Raw genomic sequence first — 19330 nt, 5'->3', positions numbered from 1 at the left:
CCCCTTCTCCAAACCCGAGCCAGGGGCAGATCTGATTTCCAAAAATTGACAAGCGAGAGGCGCCGTGGGAGGGTCAAAATTCCCCCATCCTTTCAGCCAGCCATGCACGACACTTGCTCGATCGAGTCCGATCCCGGTGCCATCGGCCATTGTCCGCTCCTCATTGGCCCGATCGGCGGCTGCCCTCGAGTTCAACCGGTGGAACCTGTTGAACCCACCGTGGTGGATCATCCCCAGTGGAGCTCGGATCGTGACAAATTCCCTACAATCCGGGTGTGCAGAAGACAATTGGAATATGGGGAAATACACTCAGCCCTGATGGCCCTGAGCCCGGCGGTTAGAACGCCGCAACGGCAACTCCGTGGTCTCACAGGATCTGAGGATGGAGATCTCTGCCTCCAAGATTAAACACAAATCAACGAATCCTCGACGCAGGACACCTCCCGAACAAGTCCGACGTCGATTGTGGATTATGGATTATTTCATCGGTCTGACGGGTGGGAATGTGGATCGACGGGCGTTGCACGTCTTGTCTCCCTCGCGGACGGAGTACGAACGGGACACTCTCTCACCCCCTTCTTCCCTGGCGTTTCCCCCATTCTAAGCGTGCCTTGCAGCTCTGGCTGCCCCTCACCTACTCCAATCAAGTTTGGCTGGCAACGTGATGGATATGATTTTGACACCCATCATCTCTGATGCACGCGCCCACGCATTACGCTGTCCCCCTTTTCCCACGAGTCCTGTCGGTACTACAGATTATCATCGATGTCCAGTCTGCATCATCACTCAACCTGCAGGGACTTCAGGTCATGCAGTCCAAGAAACCAGCAAAACAAATCAAAAAGCAAATACACATACATTTCCCAAAGAGTGGGAAAAAAAGGGAGAAAGGAAACGCGCATGGACCACCTGCCACCTGTCACGGTGCGGTTTGGGGCGATCCCCGGCTGTGACGTGATGTATAGAAGTTGAGCTTCGACGGGAAATCCATTCCACCAAAAAAGGAAAATGAAGCCCCCCCTCCAAGGAAAAAGAAATCGAAAAAAGAAAAGGTGATAAAAAGAAACGAGGAACCCACCACAGCCAGATCGGAGGGGGAGAAAGACGAGGGGCGATCGCCTCTCGTTCGGCTGCATGCTGCGCGCAATGAGCTGTCGGAACTCTCCCCCTGGTAACCAATCTATTTCCCGTCTTTCATCCCACTATTCCCACCCTAACGCTCTGGTGTACCGAATATTCCCCTCCCCGTGGACCGCTGGAGCCACATCGGAGGACCACTGGAGACCAGGAACTGAGCTGGTCCCTCCTCGCACAGGGCCCGATACATCCAAATCGATCGAGGCTAGAGGGATCGCCTGGTCTCTGTGAGATTACCCGGTTGGGACGCCCGCAGCTGGCGCGCTCTCCACTTCAGTGGAAACCGTTGAAAAACCACGACAAAAAAGAAGGTCGCAAGCCACACCTTTTTTCCCCTCCCTTTTCCTGCATTTTTTCTCTAACATACAGGAGTATGTACGTAGCAGTTACTCGGTACGCAGTACAGCGTATGGAGTACCGTGGTATGTACGTCTTGGTTCGTCAAACATACAATATGTACATTCTCTGTGCGTCGTACTCTGTCGATTCCCAGGGCTCGATATGCGGCGTACTACAACCTTCCCTGGCAGGTACGACATGAACACATACTTCCAGCACTTGTCGCATCTGGTCCCCGAGCACAGAGTATACGACCGATCAATAGTCAATTTTTCTCCAGCCCTCTCGAGGCTCGACCACACAGTATCCTGTACGTCATAGATTACCCCATACATTCCGTACTGGTGGTATTGTCTCCTGGTACGTGGTATTCTCGATCTCGTTTTCACCGTTTCCCCTCCTTCTCCTTCTCCTCCTCCTCCTCCTTCTTCTCCGCCCCCTAAAAACAAACCCACGCTACTGGCGGCCCACCATGACGAACCTCTCTCCCCCACCCTCATTGGTCCAAGTATTTGTCATTGTGCTATTTCTGGTAAGGATCGTAGGGCGGGTATCGACAGCCTGGTAAAACTGGACGATATTTAATCTATTCCAGACGGGACAGGCCTCCAGCCCGTATACTTTCCTCCACTACACTAGCTAAACAGAGCCCCAATGTAAGATGGGACAAACGGAGTCGCTAAAGGGGGAGAGACTTCATGTACGGAGTAGATGGGGAGAGGAGTAAAGCCATGGATAAATTAAACCTGACAGCAGTGGAGCTGAATCAATATGGGCCGTGCTATTTTTTGCCCGCTTTGCCCCAGGTGTCAACCGCTCGCCCCCTTTTTTTTTCTTAAACTTCGTTAAGGGAAAAAAAATAAAAATAAAAATAAAAAATAAAAAAAAAGGCCGAAATGACAAGAAATCTACGCCGTCGACAAAAATAGGTGGAGAGGGAGCAAGATGTCAAAATAACAACGACCCGCCACCCAGGAAGAAAGAGAAAGAAGACAATTGAATCGAGAATACCAGAACAAGAGGAAAAGTCAAGACAGGCCCGTCAGCCATGCGAGATCCCCCTCGTGTGGACCGATCGGATATCCAAACTTCTGGGCCAAAAAGCCGTTGTGAAAATGAGGAACCCGTCGTCCTGGGAAGACCTGCATCATCGTCGCAACCACCCCCGGACCACCATGCAGGCTTAGTTCGTCCGCCGGTTCCCAGCCGCCCAGGACAGCTTCGCTAGCCTTGGTCACTAACCCATTAGTGAGTTCCGTTCAGGGCCTCTAGGGCCAGAATATGAGCTGTCATCCATGGGCCTCCCCCGCCGCCAATCAGTGACACGGCAAGTATTTGAGATAAATCCCTGTCGGTCTGCAGGGATCACCGCTGATCGCGCCCGTGCACGTCCAGACTGGAATCGGTCCACGATGGGATTCGCGGGAAGTGTTGGAGAACTCGGTAGGAGAAGTTACTCTCTCGAGCCAGGACCCAGCATCACCACGAAGTCCGAATGCCCCCCTTCTCACCTCCCGCTCGGCCCCTATCAAGACTTTGACTCCTTTTTTCGGTTTGTGTGAAGGGCAATGGAGCCTGGTTTCGAATCCGGTAGGAGGGGTTATCGGCACGGGCGATAGGCTATGTCTGGAAGGTCTACGGAGTCGAAGGAGCTCTAGACGGAGAACTGCCGGGGACGGAGGACACGCTTGCTACTTAATCGAGATGTGCCATACTGCAGCTGATCCTTCCACTGTTGCCTCCCCCTACTTCTCTAAGGACCGAATCCAAACACACCAAGCACTAGCTACAGACGCTCACACGTCCGGCGGTTTGAGTGCATCGTCTATTCGAGGTCATGCGCCCTTTTTTTTAGAAAAGGAAAAAAATTATGTATATATATATATATATACATATCTTAATATACATAATATATTATACCCATACATCGGGGAATAGATGAGCAAATGCCTAAATTGAACAAGTCCGCGAGGAAGACAAGGAACAAGGGGAGAGGCAGCACAATGCTTGCCACCCCCCCCCCCCCCCTGTCTCCCTCCTGTACTGTACTTATGTCGAATCCTGGTCGTGAGACAAGGCATACCGAGGGTTGACGAGAGGGGTCCAAGAGGAGGGGGCTGTCGAGGAGAGCAACCACTCATCAACTCATATCCACCGAGAAGACGAGACCATTTGGATACGTATAAGAAATTCCTCCTAAGATGAACAGGGAAAATAAGTATTCGGGCTTCCAGAGCTCATCATGGGCGGTCGCTGTTGCCCATCTCTTCAGTTTCTTAGGACATACGAAGAAGTATATTCCCCCGTCGAGACGGGAGTACGGTACATGGGCCCTGTCCACGCCCGCACCCAGAAGTGAAAAAAAAAAATAAAAATAAAAACCTGCGGACCGAACGGTCTCGTAGCCGTTGCTTCCTGATTGTCGGGCCTCCCACGCTGCGTGGCTTTGGCAAAGGGCCCGAGCGGGTGTCACGTGGAGGCCCGGGTTTGGGTCGGCCTTTTTAGGGTTTGCTTGACGAACGGGGATACAGGGAGACAGGGAACAGGGGGGAAGAGAGGAGGAAAGACAAAAGACAACGCAGAACAGAGAATGGAGGATGGAGTATCGCGTGGTAACTAGGAAGAGTCTCGGAGACGACTCTATAGAGTAGGAATAGAAAAAAGAGAGAAAAGAGAAAAGAGTGTGAATACAAACGAACCCACAATCGTAACAACGGCATCAAAGATCCCATCCGAGGTATGTATGGGCTTCACCAAAAAAGCCCAATCCTTCCTCCGAATGCCATGTTGAAATCCTCAAATCCTCAGATCCTCAGGTCGAATCCTAGAATCCTAGACCGTTTGAAGCGTAGATTTCACAACTGGCATGGCGGGACTGTTTAGAATTTGCCCTTCCTAGCCCGTCCGGGCCCGTGATTGGCAGGCGACCGGGCTTTACAGCTCGGGGACCACCCGGCCTCCAGGAGCCCGAACGGTGGGAACCCGTTTGGCACGCTATCGACCGAGGCTTGGTCGGGTTTGGCGAGAGTTTCGGGTAGGCTCGTCTTGTTTTGTTTTTGTTTTGTTTTACTTTTTTTGCCCCATTTTATTAGCCATTTTTACTTTCCCTTTGGGGAGGAGTTGCGGATGGCCCATGCAACGAATGCTGTCATGCATTTTGCTGAGGGATTGATCCTGGAGGAAGCAGCACAGAGAGCGGGACAGGGAATGCAGGACGGTGGAGGAGCATGAGAGGGGCACGACCACGGAGCACGCATCCTGAAACTGCCAACGGGTATGTTAGAGTTCTTTCTTTCGGGGACACCCTCTGCCTTGGGTTTGAGGTGCATGGAACCTGGATCCACCCGTTGGAGCCGTTTTGTTGCCCCCTCCACCAGTTGGCTGTTGGCCGTCATGGATGTGTTGGTCACTTGCTGGTGATGTGCACCACATGCTTTTTAAGAAGGGGGACATGGTGTGGCGAGTCCACGGTACAGGCAGGTATTATTCCGGGTCTAGTCGATCCGTTTCGTTAGATGCTTGGGAGTACGGAAGGATAAATGTCAAGGTGACTTATGCCTGGAGCTGTGGGAAATATACCGCGCAAGATAGACGAGAGACATAGACGGTGTGAAAACCTCCAAGACTGCAATACTCCAATACAGAGTCGAGTCCTCTGTGCTCCAGGCCTGGTGTCAAAATGCATGGATCTAGGTTGAAGAAAGCCACAGGGGGTGGTTTGTACGATGGGAATGCATCTCTGTACTCCATACTCTGTATCTCTCGACGGCTTGCATTTTTTCATACTGCATCCTTTATACATACATACAAACGTACATTCATACGTTCATACCAAGTATGTTTACAGAGCATACAACCATACATGCAGTATGCGATACGATGTCTTCTGTACAGAATAGGATGAGGGACAGGTTATGAAATCAATCCCCCTGTTCGACTGAATCTCTCTGCTCGAACCGCCAACCGATCCCTCCTCCCCACTAACTCCCTGTGTGGAGTCTTAGCACACTCGATATGTCATCATCTCCGCTGCATTGTGGTCCTTGACCCAAGAAACCCACGCATAAGGGGGGTGAGAGACGGGAAGGCAGTTCATCAGTTCTGGACCTCTTGAGGCCTCGCCCCAGGCGAACGGGCCAGGTGCGGCCCCGCTCTAGACCGTCATCTTCGCTCTGGGCGCCCGATGACTGGCTAGGCGCTGCTCAACGGACGGGTTTGACAGCGGTCCCACGAACCAGTTCGCTTGTGCCGCCCCCGCCAGGTTGTGATCCCTTCAACCCTGGTGCATCCGTGGCGTCCGGTTCAGGAGGGCCAGGTGGTCCAGAGGCGAAAAAAGGCTCGCTTGGAAGGGAAAAGGGGGAAAGGTCAAGGAGATTCCACCTTGACCGGACGAGGTGCCCAATCTGATAGCAAAGAGAAAAAAAAGAAGAAAAAAAAAACGGTAGGAAAAAATAAAGCAAAAGGCATCGCGTTCGTGTCAAGGGAGATATATCTTCGTATCCGTCAATAGGGCGCAGGAGGCGTGATCCAATGGAGGACAGTCTTGCTGCAGTACTATGCATAATACTACTACATTGTATTCTTGCAAACTTTCCTGCGATTTCTATAGATCCTTGAATGTAGACAATCCGGCACACCACCTTCTCCGAATCCTATCTCTAGTATTCTTCAAACCGGCACCTATCCTCCTATTATTCCATGTGTCAACACTCTCCTCAGCCCTGGACACACGATTGGGAGGGAGGGAGGGAGGGGTGGCCTCCACTTGGACCCTCTGTTGTAGCCAACCACGTTGTCCAGCTACTGCCGGCCCAACCCTATCTACCCGGTTCAAACTCAATCGGCGTCCCAAACGAACGCTCCGCTCCTTCCAACGCAAAGGAACGGAGTACACTGACACCTGCCAGGTCCCCCTTCTCGAGGAACTTCCGTCACTTATACCGTACACTAGTTCTCTTTCGCTCTTTCTATCTCTGTAGATTGGGAGAAAAATTTTATAGGAGCTATCAACATCATTACAAGATTTTATTGTGATTCTAAGGTCTATATCTCTCCCTGGTTCCTCTGTAGTTGCGATCCAATCCTTGATACCGAGGCGTGCTGATGTCACTGTGTCCATTTCTGGGCGTGTCTTCATCCTCCTGCCGTCCCGCGATCCATTGGGGTCCCAGTCTCTCAGGGCTCAGGGTTAGGGGGAGGGGGGGACGGTTGGTAACGGCGAACTGATGCTGGTCCCGACCTCCACTAAGTGGAGGTTGGTGGAGGCCACGGCAAAAAGCATCGCAGTACCGGCCTTTTTTCTCGATTCATCGTATCGTCTTTTTTTTTTTTTTTTTTAGTAGTCCGTGTTTGCTCCCTACTACTCTGTCCGGAGCTCAAAAAAATCCTCCATCTTGAAAACTGGAAATTCTCTCGTTTGGGCGACCGGATGTAGAGCGATGGTCTTTGCCCCATCCAGCCTTTTAACTGTAATTAGAGAATAATACCCGACGGTAAAGAAAGAGAATGCGGTTGGAGAGAGAGGGAACCCACCATCAATGCCGTCCCGTCTCGTTTCGCGAGACTGAGTCCGTTTTAAGCCGCACTCAAGATAAGGGGGGGAAAGGCTGAGCGTGAAGCTGGAAGGCGGCAGAGGTGAGCTGTCGAGGCGCTGTGGAGATCTCATTGTCCTATTTTGTCCATTGTCCCATTGTTAGTGGCTAACACAAGAAGTAACGGCAGCCAGCCATTCCACCAGGCCTAGGTCTGTCGCTCTTCCCAGCCTACAATCCTTTGCGATCCCTGTTTTGCCTGGGTCGGCGGTTCGCCGCAGCTTTGCGGTGGCTGTTTTTTTGCCCCCATACAAGGGAAGACGGCCCGGGATAGGGAGAGCGGGCAATCGGGACGATGGCGCAGGCAAAAACGGGTGGGGATCTGCCGCCCACTTGAGGAGGGGGAAGCTAGGCTTTTTTTGTGCCTCTCTACGGGATGACTGGTAGGTTGATGGTGCAATCGAGACTCGGATGTGCCGAGGTCGACAAAATGGAGAAGCGCACCGAATGACAACGGATTGGTGCTGGAAAGGGGGGGGGGGTGAATGCTGATCGAAGGGGAGACATTAGCGTCGCCATTGTTTCCTGGGCCACGACATCATGCGCGAAGGCCTCCGTCTCCCTGATCGGGAAATGTCACGTGGTTGGTAATAAGTTACAGAGAGTCGGACGAATGGAGACTAGCGCCAGGGCCGGGATCTAGGGTTGTTGTTGTTACAAGCCGAAGTATACACATGGGGAAGATGGAAAGGCTGTCAGGTCAATTCGGTTTGGATAGTGATCATGAACATGTAGTTGTTTTGATTCAGGCGACTGGAAATTCAAGGATAACTACCCTGGATGTCGAAGCTACTCATAGATTCCCCAAATCATTACTCATACTCCGCCCTCTTCGTGTTGATCGTATGCACCCTCGTACAACCGTGGGATATATACTTCAGATGGAACTTACTGAACAGGGTTGTTTGAGGGCCAGAACCATCCAAAGTCAAACGACATCAATAATCCGAGTCAAACAAGCCACCACATTCTCCGCCAGCGGCAAGTCGATCAATCCAGCGGCAGCCAAACTGATGGCAAAGTGGCGTCCACCGCTGCACGCCACACCAGTGAAATCGCAGCACAGCCGAAAACGGGGGCCATGCTACTCTTTCTCCCCGCACCATGGCATGATGACCTGGCACATGGGATGAAAAAACAGAACGGCATTGCGCAATTCCCAGTCAATCAATACTTGATTATTCGAGCTTTCTTTTTGGGAGTGGGAGGATGGCGTTCGGCCGAAGCTGCACTACCGGGAAACTCGACAGAGCAACGAGGGCGTTGCTGCAAGGGATATCCGAGGCGCTGCATGAAGGTTTGGGGAGGGGGCGGGAGATCAGGAGATCAGGAGATCAGTGGATGCAAGGTTTGGGCGTTTAGCTTTGACGGCTTGTCTTGTTATTGCTTTTAGGTCGTTTTTTTATGGCTTCGGGTTTGTCGGCCGGCGAGTCGTGACGCGGTTGTGGTTGCACATGCTGCTAGCGCGCGGGATTCCTTGTTTTTTTGGGCTTCCATGGAGTCCAATTTTGGCAGGCGTACTCGAGACATCAGTCGAGTCGATTCTCTGCCCTCCATTTCCCTCCCCACCCCCCCCTACTTCGACAGCCAGATGAGTCTTGAAACCGAGAGTCCGCGATCCTACGGAATTCCCATGTAGGTGGGTCATCGGAGACCAGAGCCATGATTGCCAATTGAACAACTGCCGACATGGTGCTTGGACACAATAGCCCGGCCTGCTCCCAATCCAGGTCTCTGGATCTTACCATCGGTCTGTATTACCATGTGGGCTTGCTTCAGGAAACCTGCAGCAAGAGAACGAGGGAGTCACGTTGACGGGAACTGGCATGTTTCATCCTGGTCGGGTCGGCCTCATGTTCTTTCTTTCCTGACCACCCATCCGTTGCCCACCGGGAAGTCCTATCAGGCTCGTGTCAGACAAGAGCCCAGAGAGGATGATCTTGCCGACACAGTAAATCCCGTTGATCCCCGAGAAACGTATCCCTGTCGCGGTTGGTCCCAGGGGCTGCTGCTGGTTGGATCGTGCTCGTTGGCGGATCCCACATGATCCCACTTGATCCATCATCCGCATGCGCGGCCGCAAGAGCCTCGAGAAGAACGCGGATTACCGGTGGTATGTCAGGAGTGGTCTCAGCTCGGATATGTGCTCTGATTTCATGGTTTGGCCGCTGTCTCGGCTCGGATGGCTGTATGGGGGGATTTTGCGCGCCCCACCCTTTCTTTTCTCGTGTAGATGGCCGGCGATAGTGGAGAGGAACCCGGAACAATGGAGGACAGAGGGCGTGAGAGCTGACTCTGCGTGTCTTGAACAAGCATGCTGGGGTTGATGCAGAGAGTCCACGGCGGAGGTCCGAGTGCAACAATGGGATAAACTCTGGGGGCTGCAACTAGTTGTCTTGTAACGGGCTTGTAGGCATAGAAACAATTACTTTGGATTACAAGCTCTGGTATAATTCCATTCGACTGGATTACACTGATGTTGGTAATTGCTATGGGTAATTGCGACGCTCGGAGATACTAGCGACGCTCGCCTCAAAAGCCGCTCAGGTATTCACTCGATAGAATACGGGCAGTTTGTCAATCGGACAATCCACCTCGACCTCGCTGCCCCCCTGGTAGACCCCTGGAATGCCGTCGGTGGGTGCACTCGTCTTGCCCCAGAGCGTCCAGTAGGCCCCGACAGGAAGATATACCTTGATTTGTCGCTGCTCCGGCTGCAAGACCGGTGTGACCAGATACCGGGACCCAAACATGTACGCCGTCTCAACTTCCCACGCCCGAGGATCGTGAGGAAACTCGTAGAAGAGTGTGCGCATCACTGGCGTCCCCTTCTCGTGTGCCTCTTTCATCAAGCCTCGTGTATAATCACGCAGATCCTCCCGGATTCCAATAAACTTCTTGCAGATTTCATATACCTCCTCGCCGTACGACCAGATCTCATTGTCGGAGCCACTGGCCGTCGGCTGGCCCTCGGGCTTAGGCTCGCGATCTCCATGAAGTCGCATCACCGGGCAGAAAGTTCCCCATTGGAACCAGCGAGTGAACAATTCCCGGAACGCAGGGTCATCCGGATTGCCGCCGTGGAACCCGCCTATATCAGTCGTCCACCATGGGATGCCGGCGAGACCCATATTCAAACCCGCGGCGAGTTGATTCCGCAACGAGCTCCACGAGGACGCAATATCGCCGCTCCAGACCAGGGCCCCGTAGCGCTGGCTGCCAGCCCAGGCACACCGCAGCAGATTCACGATGTTCATCTGGCCCTCCGCCTGCATACCCTCATAGAATCCGCGGGCGTACTCCTTGGGGAAGATATTGCCTATCTGCAGATTGCTGCCGGCGTGATAACGGTAGATGTCAAAGTCGTAGATGGAATACTCAGGCTCGGCCTCATCGAGCCAGAAGACTTTGATTCCGCGTTCGTAGTAATGCTTTTTCGCTTTGCTCCAAACGAACTTGCGCGCTTCAGGGTTTGTTGCATCGAAATGGGTGATATCACCATCGCATTGCATGGCAACCCGCAGCCCGCGGTCGTGTCTAATGAGCAGCCCACGCTCGAGCATTTCGGGGTAGTTTTCTGAGGCATTCTCGACGGTTGGCCAGATTGAGACCATAAGTTCAACTTTCAGCTCTTGCAGCTCTTTAATCATGGCATCTACATCATGATCATTGTAAGCTTCTTGAAGACAGTCGTGCGTTGAATATTCCGCAAGAGAACTCACCAGGGTCTGGCCAGAACTCTGGATCAAAACTCCACTCGCCCTGGTGCTTCCAGTGAAAGAAGTCTATCACAATCAGATCAAGCGGTACCTCGCGCCGTCGATACTCCCTCGCTACGTTAAGTAGTTGCTCCTGATTCCAATAGCGGAGCTTGCATTGCCAGAATCCCAGACCATATTCAGGCATCATCGGGACATACCCGGTCACCTTGGCGTACGCTTCTTCAATCTCAGCCACGGTATCACCCGCCACGACCCAGTAGTCCAATGCCCGAGTGGAATAGGCCTCGAAGCTCATCACGTTTGTTCCTAGCATAGCTCGCCCGATAGCAGGGTTGTTCCAAAGAAACCCGTACCCGCGTGATGAAACAGCAAACGGGACACTGGCTTGCGAGTTACGGTGGGCCAGTTCCAGATCTGTCCCTTTCAGGTTGAGATATGGCTGCTGGTATTGCCCCATCCCAAAGATCTTCTCCTTCGCATCGAGCGATTCGAAACGCATTGTCAGGTGGTAATCACCGCCTAGGATTGGACGTAGCTCGCGTGCTTCGATTTCGAGGGCACTGCATTTCGGATCACGCGGATCTCGTCGGTGTCGCGCATACTCTTCGAGTAGTTTCGTGCCCTTGGAGTCGTAGATAATCACTTTACCGCGCTGCGATACGGTAGCTTTGATTTTACCGTTCACAATGCTTGCATCTTCCCCGGCTGGAGTATCAATCACGATGGTAGAGCTCGCAGGCTTGAATGAGAGAGCCCAGTCCTCTGTGGGCATGGAGGCTAGCTTGGTTGCTCGTACTCGGAAGGCATTCTGCCCCCAGGGTTGGATCCAAAGGAGGTGATCGTCAAAACGGAATACTAGCTTGTCTTCTTCGGAGTACAGCATCTTGTGTTGGTATACGGGAATTTTCCTTTTTTTCCTATCTAGGAGCAAGATGGGGGTATGTGAATACTGGGAGTGAGGGGTATTGAGATGATGGGGCGGGCGTCGCCTCGTCTGATTCAAAAGCCGCGGGCGTACGACAAGGCGACAACCAATCCATCATTTCCCCGCCCAGCGAACCTCTAGAACTCTTATAGAACAAGTCATAGATTCAAGCCGAGCGCAATTTGCCCAAAAACAGCTTGATTGCTCAGTGATTGCTTCAGTGATCTTCGTAAGATGACGTCGTTGGGCGTTGTGGAGGTATTGGACATTAGCCTAAAAGGGCCTTCCTCGCAGAACATGGCCTGACCTCCCTTTCTGTAGACGAAGTTCACCGCCAGTTGTTTCTTATATCAACTATCATTCCTCATATTGCACTTAGGTTTTTGTACCCAAGTCCTGGCCGTTCACGATCCATTGACTGTAGAGAATTCGGATTATATTTTGGAAGAGAACGTAACAGGATTGCGTCGGAACTATATAATAGATCACAATCTGTCATACCTCCCAGGAAAACAGCAGGAAGCAACTAGTGTGGTGTGGAAACAAGCCAGGAATAACAAAATACCGATATGTTCTCCTAATAAATGCAGTTGACTCCATTTTCTAGAATCTCTTGGGCTGGAATTTCGCCTAGACTTTGGAACTGACTACAAGCAGAATGCTGCCAATTTCTATCATGCCCAAAGACCTCAATATTTATATCAATGATTGTTCGTTTTGATTAACCGTGAACAGCTCGGATTCCTTATTTGTGGGTTCGTCATGGCCAGCGATTGATATTTTCGGCTCCGTTGGAGCTTTTTGCTTTTCGACTTTTATTTTCCCGATTTCTTTTCCAAAATAAGGGTAATTTATTCTAATTCACAAATTCTTTATTTACAGATTTATCATCGTAGATGGTGGTTTTAATTTCTACTACAAAAGCTTTTGCCTATGATGACCTCAGACCTATAAATGTAAGCCCTGCCTGTCAAAAGGCCCCTACAACTACTTCATATCACTATTCATCCAAGTTCTTCCACCCTTAGTTACACCAGTCCCTAAGTTAACTTTTTTGAAGGCGTTCGGAGCGGTGGGAGTTGATGGGCTAGAAAGGGAGCAAAAACTTGGGTCATCGGAGTGAACGGACATCTATCTTCGGAGCATCATTATCAATAGGCTATTCACCACCTGAGCTGAACAGATAAGTTTGGCTCTCCTGGCCAATTAACCATGTCTTGAGATCCGTAAAGGCATCCAAATCATTCTTTTCCGCGGCGACCTCGACTTCAGGGTCGTGCCACTCGTGAGTTCTTTTGGCTCTTGTATCCCTTAAGGACTCTCCAATGCGGCGACAACTATCAAAGTCGATGAGCACGGGAACATTATTCTCATCCAGCATGATATTCGCCGGGTTAATGTCATTGTGGACAAGGCCCAGGGAGTGGAGATGTCGAATGCCATCCAAGATCCCATTGAGAGCTGCCTTGATAGGTTCGGTGACGAACTCCCGCCCACTCTCACGGAAATGGTTTTTACCGTAATGCCGAGGATTTGCGGCTTCGAAAAGAGTGACTGAATATCGCTTGAAACACAACCCGGAGACTCGATTTCGAGTGTTCTGGCAGCCGTGGTAAATGGCGATGTTACGGTGTGGATGCCTTCGCAGTAGTTCGCAGGTTTCCACTTCACGGAGGATCTGCTTCTCAAGGGCTGCACCGGCAAGGTACGCGAAGAGCTTGGGTGTTTTGATGTAGCTGTCATTTCCAGACACCACAGACCAAGAATCCAGGATCCAGGGTCCACGATTCTCCCGAATGATGATTTGGATGTCTGCTAGCTGTCTTCTTTCGCGAGGCCGGGTTTTGCGGTCTTTCCAAGTGCCGTGGTAGAGAATGCCATCTTCTAGGATGAAGAACTCAACGTGAGAGAATTGAAAGACTCCCTGGATTGTTTTAAAGGATTCTATTTGGTCGATAATCTCCATCGCTCTGATAGCGTCCAATGTGTTGCCACTCTGAGTGTGGAAGGTTGGAAGAAATGCACCAGGGAGTATTACACATTAGATGGGATTTACAGTGCTCATTTTCAGCCAGGCTACCATTTGTATAGTTTCAAACCAAATGTGCACAGCCCCAAAGAGTTGAGTTTAAACTGGAGGTTGGGACGACCTGGATCTGGGGGATTGGTCATCTTGGGGTATCGTGATGTTGTGTTGTTCACTCAGGATGCTATAGTCACCTTCACTGCTTGAGTGATAGGCCCCCACCATTCCAGCACCTGGAGTGAATTCAAGCGAGAGTCGTATCGTGCGTCTCGACCATTCAGTCTCCCAGCCTCAGCCTAGACGTGGACATCCGTGTCCACTGGGTCTGTGTGGCTCAGCCCAGCCCCAACCAACATGGTTGGGGGGTAAGCGCTCTTGGTGAGCGGGTTGCTCAGCTTGCCAGCTGGTGGTAAGAGAGGTGAAAATGCAGCAATTGAAACAAAAAAAGAGCCAGACTAGACAAGTCTCACTATCTCCTTTCAGTATCTTTGAATCCAAACATCCCTGCACTGTGAACAGTCTGACAAAGACCGTCAGAACGAACGCATTTCGGTGTCCCCCCACACGCTAAACCCGACCGGGAAACACGCGGGAAGCTATCGACAGCGGCTTTTCTCTTTCACCAACTCCGCCTCTGTTCTCCTCACTTGACTTTCAGCTTCTCATCTCCATTTGTGAACTATACTTCGTAATGGAGGCCGCAACAATCCCTGGAAATGGGGCACAGCATTCCATCGCCGATGCGTCCATGGACATTGACATGGACATCGACCTAGGTCCAGAGCCAGATCTGGAGCCGGAACCACAACCCATTTTACCCGTAAGTTCGCCCCTTGTTCGGCACATTGACGGTGTAGAAGATACTAATCTGTTATATATCACCTCTGGATAGAATGTGACTCCCCAAGAGGCCTCGATTGATCCACTTGCTGAGGAAGCTGTCTTTGAAAAAGTCCACGTCCGCGGGGTGGATGAATTGACAACTGATGATATCAAACAATTTGCCAGCGCTCATTTCGAACACGAGACCCCGGCACGTATCGAGTGGATTGATGATACCTCCGCAAACATAATCTATTCCTCAACAGAGATGGGCCTTCAAGCGCTGGCAGCTTTGACACAGGTTAGCGAGGAAGAAGATGTGTCGGCACTCCCACCTCTGCGCCTCCGGTCGGCGAAGCTTCTGGCATCACATCCCGACTCTGTCCTCCAAGTGCGATCTGCTGTCAAGTCAGACCGCAAACAGGCTCGGGCCCATGAAAAGAGTCGCTTTTATCTCATGCACCCCGAACACGACCCGCGCGAACGCTTGCGACAAGAGCTCTCTGACCGAAGACGAGGCGGTGACACAAGCGAGGGAGAATACCGGCGACGCCGCTTTGATGACAGGGAACTGCGCCGCCGCCGAGACCGCGACCATGACGACCAATTCGACGCCAACATGTACGATGACCAACCGCAAGGGGAGAGCCACTCCGACTCGGAACGTGGCAGGAGGGATCGGAGGCGGCGGGGCCCGCGCGAATTATTTCCAGAGGACGACAGCTCTTCTGGGCGGCTTCGCAATCGCAGTGCGTCTCCTGGTCGGGACACTCTTGAGGATGCGGATCGCGTCGACACGCGCAACAGATTCCGGGAGCGGTCGCCACGAGCTGGTCGCCGAAACCAAGGCAAAGAGCTCTTTCCATCCGACTCGAGCACCCGAGAACTTTTCCCCAATAAGCCTGTCTCAAGCTACATCAAAAAAGAATTGTTTCCTGCAAAGCCTAGCAACCACCGCCGATCAGATGCCTTTGACGCTGCCGATGAGACTGCAGATCTGCTAGGGCGACGAATTTCCGTTCCTTTCACAGACGGTGGTTCCGATCAACGAAATACCAATGTTGAGCTGTTTCCTGACTCGAGATCTGGTAATGGCTCTCGCATCCGCGGAATGGCAATGGGAGACCAAGGCGATGCCATACGCGCCGCGGGACGTGGTATGTCGATCAAAGGTCGGGGTGCATCGGTTCGCGAACTGTTCCCAGACAAGTTTAACAACAATCGCAATGTCGGAAAGGAGCTTTTCTCCGAGACGCTTGAGGGACGAGGTGGTCGTCGTCGGCGAGCCGAGGACATGTTCAGTTGAGAAAGGTCAGCGAGAAATTGGAATCTTGGGAGATATCTTGTTGATTTGATTCTTTTTTTGCTCTGCTTCGTCTTATGAAGGGAATGAAAATATCTGGCAGCATGCTCAATATGGCGTTTCGCAAATGGGGGCTTTCGGAATAGGGGACTTGGATAGAAATTACATTCCAGACGACATATATACTCTGCTCTATTATCATCAAAAATAATAATTATGTATAGTATTGAAATACCAAACTTGATTTCATATATTGTAATGGCTTTGGTACCCCTTCACTATTGTGCATGGCTGATCCCGAGCTGCAATCAATTTCCCATAGGAGGCTCAGCGCGGGCATCAAAAGAATACCCGGCGGCAGGGAACTGGCGCCACAACACCACTTTGGTCTCGACATCGCCGCCACCAACTTGCTGGCCATGGCTTCCTCCACCGCGGTTGACTCACTTGCGAGTGCGCTGGTCGCGCGTTTTCTACGAACCTATAATTATGCCGAGACTCTGAAGGCTTTCATCCATGAAGCTGGCCTTGCGCCTGACGTGGGGCAAACCTCGGGCGATGACACCAACGGCTTGACCATACAGAGCTTGCTAGAGGAGAAGAAGATCTTCGACCACAGCGTGAACTTTGAAAGATATGGCAAGGATAACAGGGAGACGGACCTATGGAGCGTTCCAGGTGAGACTCGTCGTGTTTGATTCGTAATCCTTGCACGGAGCGTTGTTTCGCTTCTTTTTGTCGGCCTCCGTACAAAATATGCAGAATATACGAAACTGATAGAAGATTAGCCCCATCCAAACCAACAATTGTCTCAACTCCAACGTCATCGAACTTGCTCAGTGCTTCTGTGGAGCTATGGGAACATTCTGGTGTACCAGCACGCCCATCCATTATCTCTGCTGGAGCTGACAGACAGGTCCATCTTCTGGCAACCGCACCTGAAAATGCAATCCAAGCCTCCTTCTCCGGCTTGTCAGATTCTCCGGTCCTTTCATATGCCTCGATACTCCATGGCCGATATGTGTTTTTGACCAACATGTCAGGGCACTTACTCCTGCAGCGTGGTTCTCAAGTCCTGGATTGCAAAAAAGATCACGCAAAATATGCTATCAAGGTGATTGCCCATCAGCAAGAGAACACGGCTGAATCACAATGTGCTTTTTGGGTGGCCACCGCGGGCTGGGATGCAACTGTCCTCGTATATCGAGTTGTTATCCCAGACGAAAACTCTGCATCAAGTCCAGTTATTGGAGAGCCCATTAAACGTATCAAGCTAGCTACCAACCCGGAGTCCTTGCTATTCGTACGACACATCTATACGGGCGAGTTGCTGCTTGTGCTGTCGCGGCGTGACTCAACCTATCTCTACTACTACGAGGTGGAATCTGTGCCAACGGAAACTGGCCATGATAATACCGCGCAGGAATCACATTCTACAGAATGCCGCCTTCTCGGGAAGCAAAACTTAGCTCCGCATTCGAATGCGTGGGTTACATTCTCCCCATCGCACCTGGCACTCAGCCCACATGATCCTGGTCTCTTAGCAGTCGCCACGTCGTCGGAGCCGCATATGAAGCTCATCATTGTGCGCCTCCTGTTCCCATCCACAAAATCTGTGGACAAGCGTGATGTACCAGCTGCGGAAGCTACAGTGACGCAAGCCTCCCAAGCCCTCGAGGCTCTGGCCTTGCAGAATCGAGAGGATGCTGCGATCTTGGTACAGGCCAATACCTTTGCGCCACAAACAGCATACTCGACACCGCAGGTGGTGTGGCGACCTGATGGGTCGGGAGTCTGGGTAAATGGCGATGATGGTGTCGTTCGGGGGATCGAGACGAAGACGGGGAAAATCATCAGTACCCTTAAGAATGGCCATGAGCCCGGTTGCAAAGTCCGGACTATTTGGGCCGGACACGTTGATGTGTCTGGGGAAGGTGAGGATCCTGCTCAGGAGGAATGGGTTATCAGTGGTGGGTTTGATAAACGATTGGTTGTCTGGAAAGTATGATATTGTTTGTAAATAATAAACTTGAATATAGAAGAATGGAACTGCACAAAAGAAACACTCGCTCAACACGTCAACAGCGTTTCCAGGCACTACTGCTTACGGGGTTTGTAGCCGTCCGTCAGATACTCTTTCACCAGGGAGAGGCATGAAAGGGTAGTAGATGATAAATGGAGGCAAATATTGCTCTTGGCACGTAAAAAATCCTTCAGCATGCGCGCACAAAATAAGCACGTTGCTGTACACACATATGCCGTGGTAGAGAGTGAAATGGGAAATTCAAGGGGAGAAAGGACGTGAACCTCCAAACTGAAGGTTCAAAAGGGGAACTCAACTGCCGTAGCAGCAGGGGAAGAAGAGCCACTATCCAGTAGCAGCCGCCCCGACTAGATTAGAAGGATGCAAAACGGAGAAGGAGGCTTTCCCAGTCAGGGATTGGGCACCGCTGCGTGCATATCGAATTAAGCCTGTTGATTTCTGTATATCAAATAACCCCGGATGGACATGCCGCGCAAGGAATAAGCAGAAATCAGGCCTATTCGACTAAAACAGCGGACCATTCTTGGGTCATCGCACGTTATGTTCCCCGGGTCCTTGCGCGCTCGAGATTTCACATCGCCATATTTTCCTTTTCGATTCCGTCCACGCTTATGCGACCTCACGCTTGCCCTCCTTGCGCTCCTTCTGTTGCAGTTGTTAGTTACCAATGGGAGGAAAGGATGTTGTGCCGAATCGCTTGCCGATCGAACAGCATTCCGTAGCGGTTAGGGCTGAACGTACCAGGGCCTTGGCGGTACCGTGAAGAGCGTGACGGTGGTTGCGGCGGAACTTGGGGTCAACACCCTTGAGGGAGGGGTAACGGTTGGTCTTGGGCTTCTTGATACTGTGCAGAGATGAATGTCAGCGACCAGTGGCTTTAATATGTCGTGTTATGGCGTATTGCGGGTGGACAGGCGAGCGGAGTGCCTCGAGAATATTTGCATATCGAGTATTCCAAGATATTTCACCTGCAATCTCGAAATAAAATCCTCTCTCGCAACCATTCCTGTCCCCCTCAAGGTGGGCATTTGTCGGATCATGGGTAATAAAAGAATTGGCGACGGCTGGAGATTCGGAATACGCACCCGTTACGGTGAGCCTTCTGGCTGTTGTGGTGCTGGGAGGCGTTCTTGGACTCTGTTGAGCGCAGACCATGTCAGTGATCCATGATGGTTTTTTTCAACGATTGAGCAGCTGGTGGCAAGGATGCTGGCGAAATATGAGGAACGTACTGGCCATCTTGACGGGTGTTGTCGGTGATTGACGTGGACGGGATGGTGAGAGGAGAGGAGTGCTGTCAGAGTCGAGCCCAAATGGGCGGGCTCGGCTAGGGCTTTTCCCGTTTGTGTGGGATCTCGCTTACCGCCATGGTGCACGGACGTCATGGCCTCCTCTACTATGGAGGCTATGCAGTGCCGCAT

General features: G+C 51.6%; 5 protein-coding genes across 5 annotated transcripts; 2 read left to right on the top strand and 3 right to left on the bottom strand.

Annotated features, from left to right (window-relative positions):
• Nucleotides 1-9610: 9610 nt before the first annotated feature.
• Nucleotides 9611-11672, bottom strand: N7462_002992 (putative glycosyl hydrolase; the record flags this gene model as incomplete). The annotated part of the gene is made up of 2 exons (XM_057074718.1): nucleotides 9611-10722; nucleotides 10790-11672. The coding sequence occupies 2 exons, from the start codon at nucleotides 11670-11672 to the stop codon at nucleotides 9611-9613; spliced, it is 1995 nt and encodes a 664-aa protein (XP_056934223.1).
• A 1201-nt stretch (nucleotides 11673-12873) lies between these two features.
• N7462_002991 (uncharacterized protein) lies at nucleotides 12874-13680 on the bottom strand (the record flags this gene model as incomplete). The annotated part of the gene is made up of 1 exon (XM_057074717.1): nucleotides 12874-13680. The coding sequence occupies one exon, from the start codon at nucleotides 13678-13680 to the stop codon at nucleotides 12874-12876; it is 807 nt and encodes a 268-aa protein (XP_056934222.1).
• Nucleotides 13681-14431: 751 nt separating this feature from the next.
• N7462_002990 (NCBP3 domain-containing protein) lies at nucleotides 14432-15868 on the top strand (the record flags this gene model as incomplete). The annotated part of the gene is made up of 2 exons (XM_057074716.1): nucleotides 14432-14560; nucleotides 14633-15868. 2 exons carry the CDS (start codon nucleotides 14432-14434, stop codon nucleotides 15866-15868), a joined length of 1365 nt encoding a protein of 454 aa, XP_056934221.1.
• A 284-nt stretch (nucleotides 15869-16152) lies between these two features.
• N7462_002989 (uncharacterized protein) lies at nucleotides 16153-17873 on the top strand (the record flags this gene model as incomplete). The annotated part of the gene is made up of 2 exons (XM_057074715.1): nucleotides 16153-16543; nucleotides 16654-17873. The coding sequence occupies 2 exons, from the start codon at nucleotides 16153-16155 to the stop codon at nucleotides 17871-17873; spliced, it is 1611 nt and encodes a 536-aa protein (XP_056934220.1).
• A 619-nt stretch (nucleotides 17874-18492) lies between these two features.
• On the bottom strand, nucleotides 18493-19204 carry N7462_002988 (60S ribosomal protein eL29). The gene is made up of 4 exons (XM_057074714.1): nucleotides 19142-19204; nucleotides 18995-19046; nucleotides 18651-18753; nucleotides 18493-18554 (listed from the first exon to the last, which is right to left on the bottom strand). Exons 1-4 carry the CDS (start codon nucleotides 19146-19148, stop codon nucleotides 18519-18521), a joined length of 198 nt encoding a protein of 65 aa, XP_056934219.1. The 5' UTR covers nucleotides 19149-19204; the 3' UTR covers nucleotides 18493-18518.
• Between the last annotated feature and the right edge of the window lie 126 nt (nucleotides 19205-19330).

This window comes from Penicillium macrosclerotiorum (assembly GCF_028827735.1).
Source record: "Penicillium macrosclerotiorum strain IBT 26536 chromosome Unknown utg000003l_segment0_segment0, whole genome shotgun sequence".
NCBI lineage: Eukaryota > Fungi > Ascomycota > Eurotiomycetes > Eurotiales > Aspergillaceae > Penicillium > Penicillium macrosclerotiorum.
This window is presented reverse-complemented; position numbering and strand designations above follow the sequence as displayed.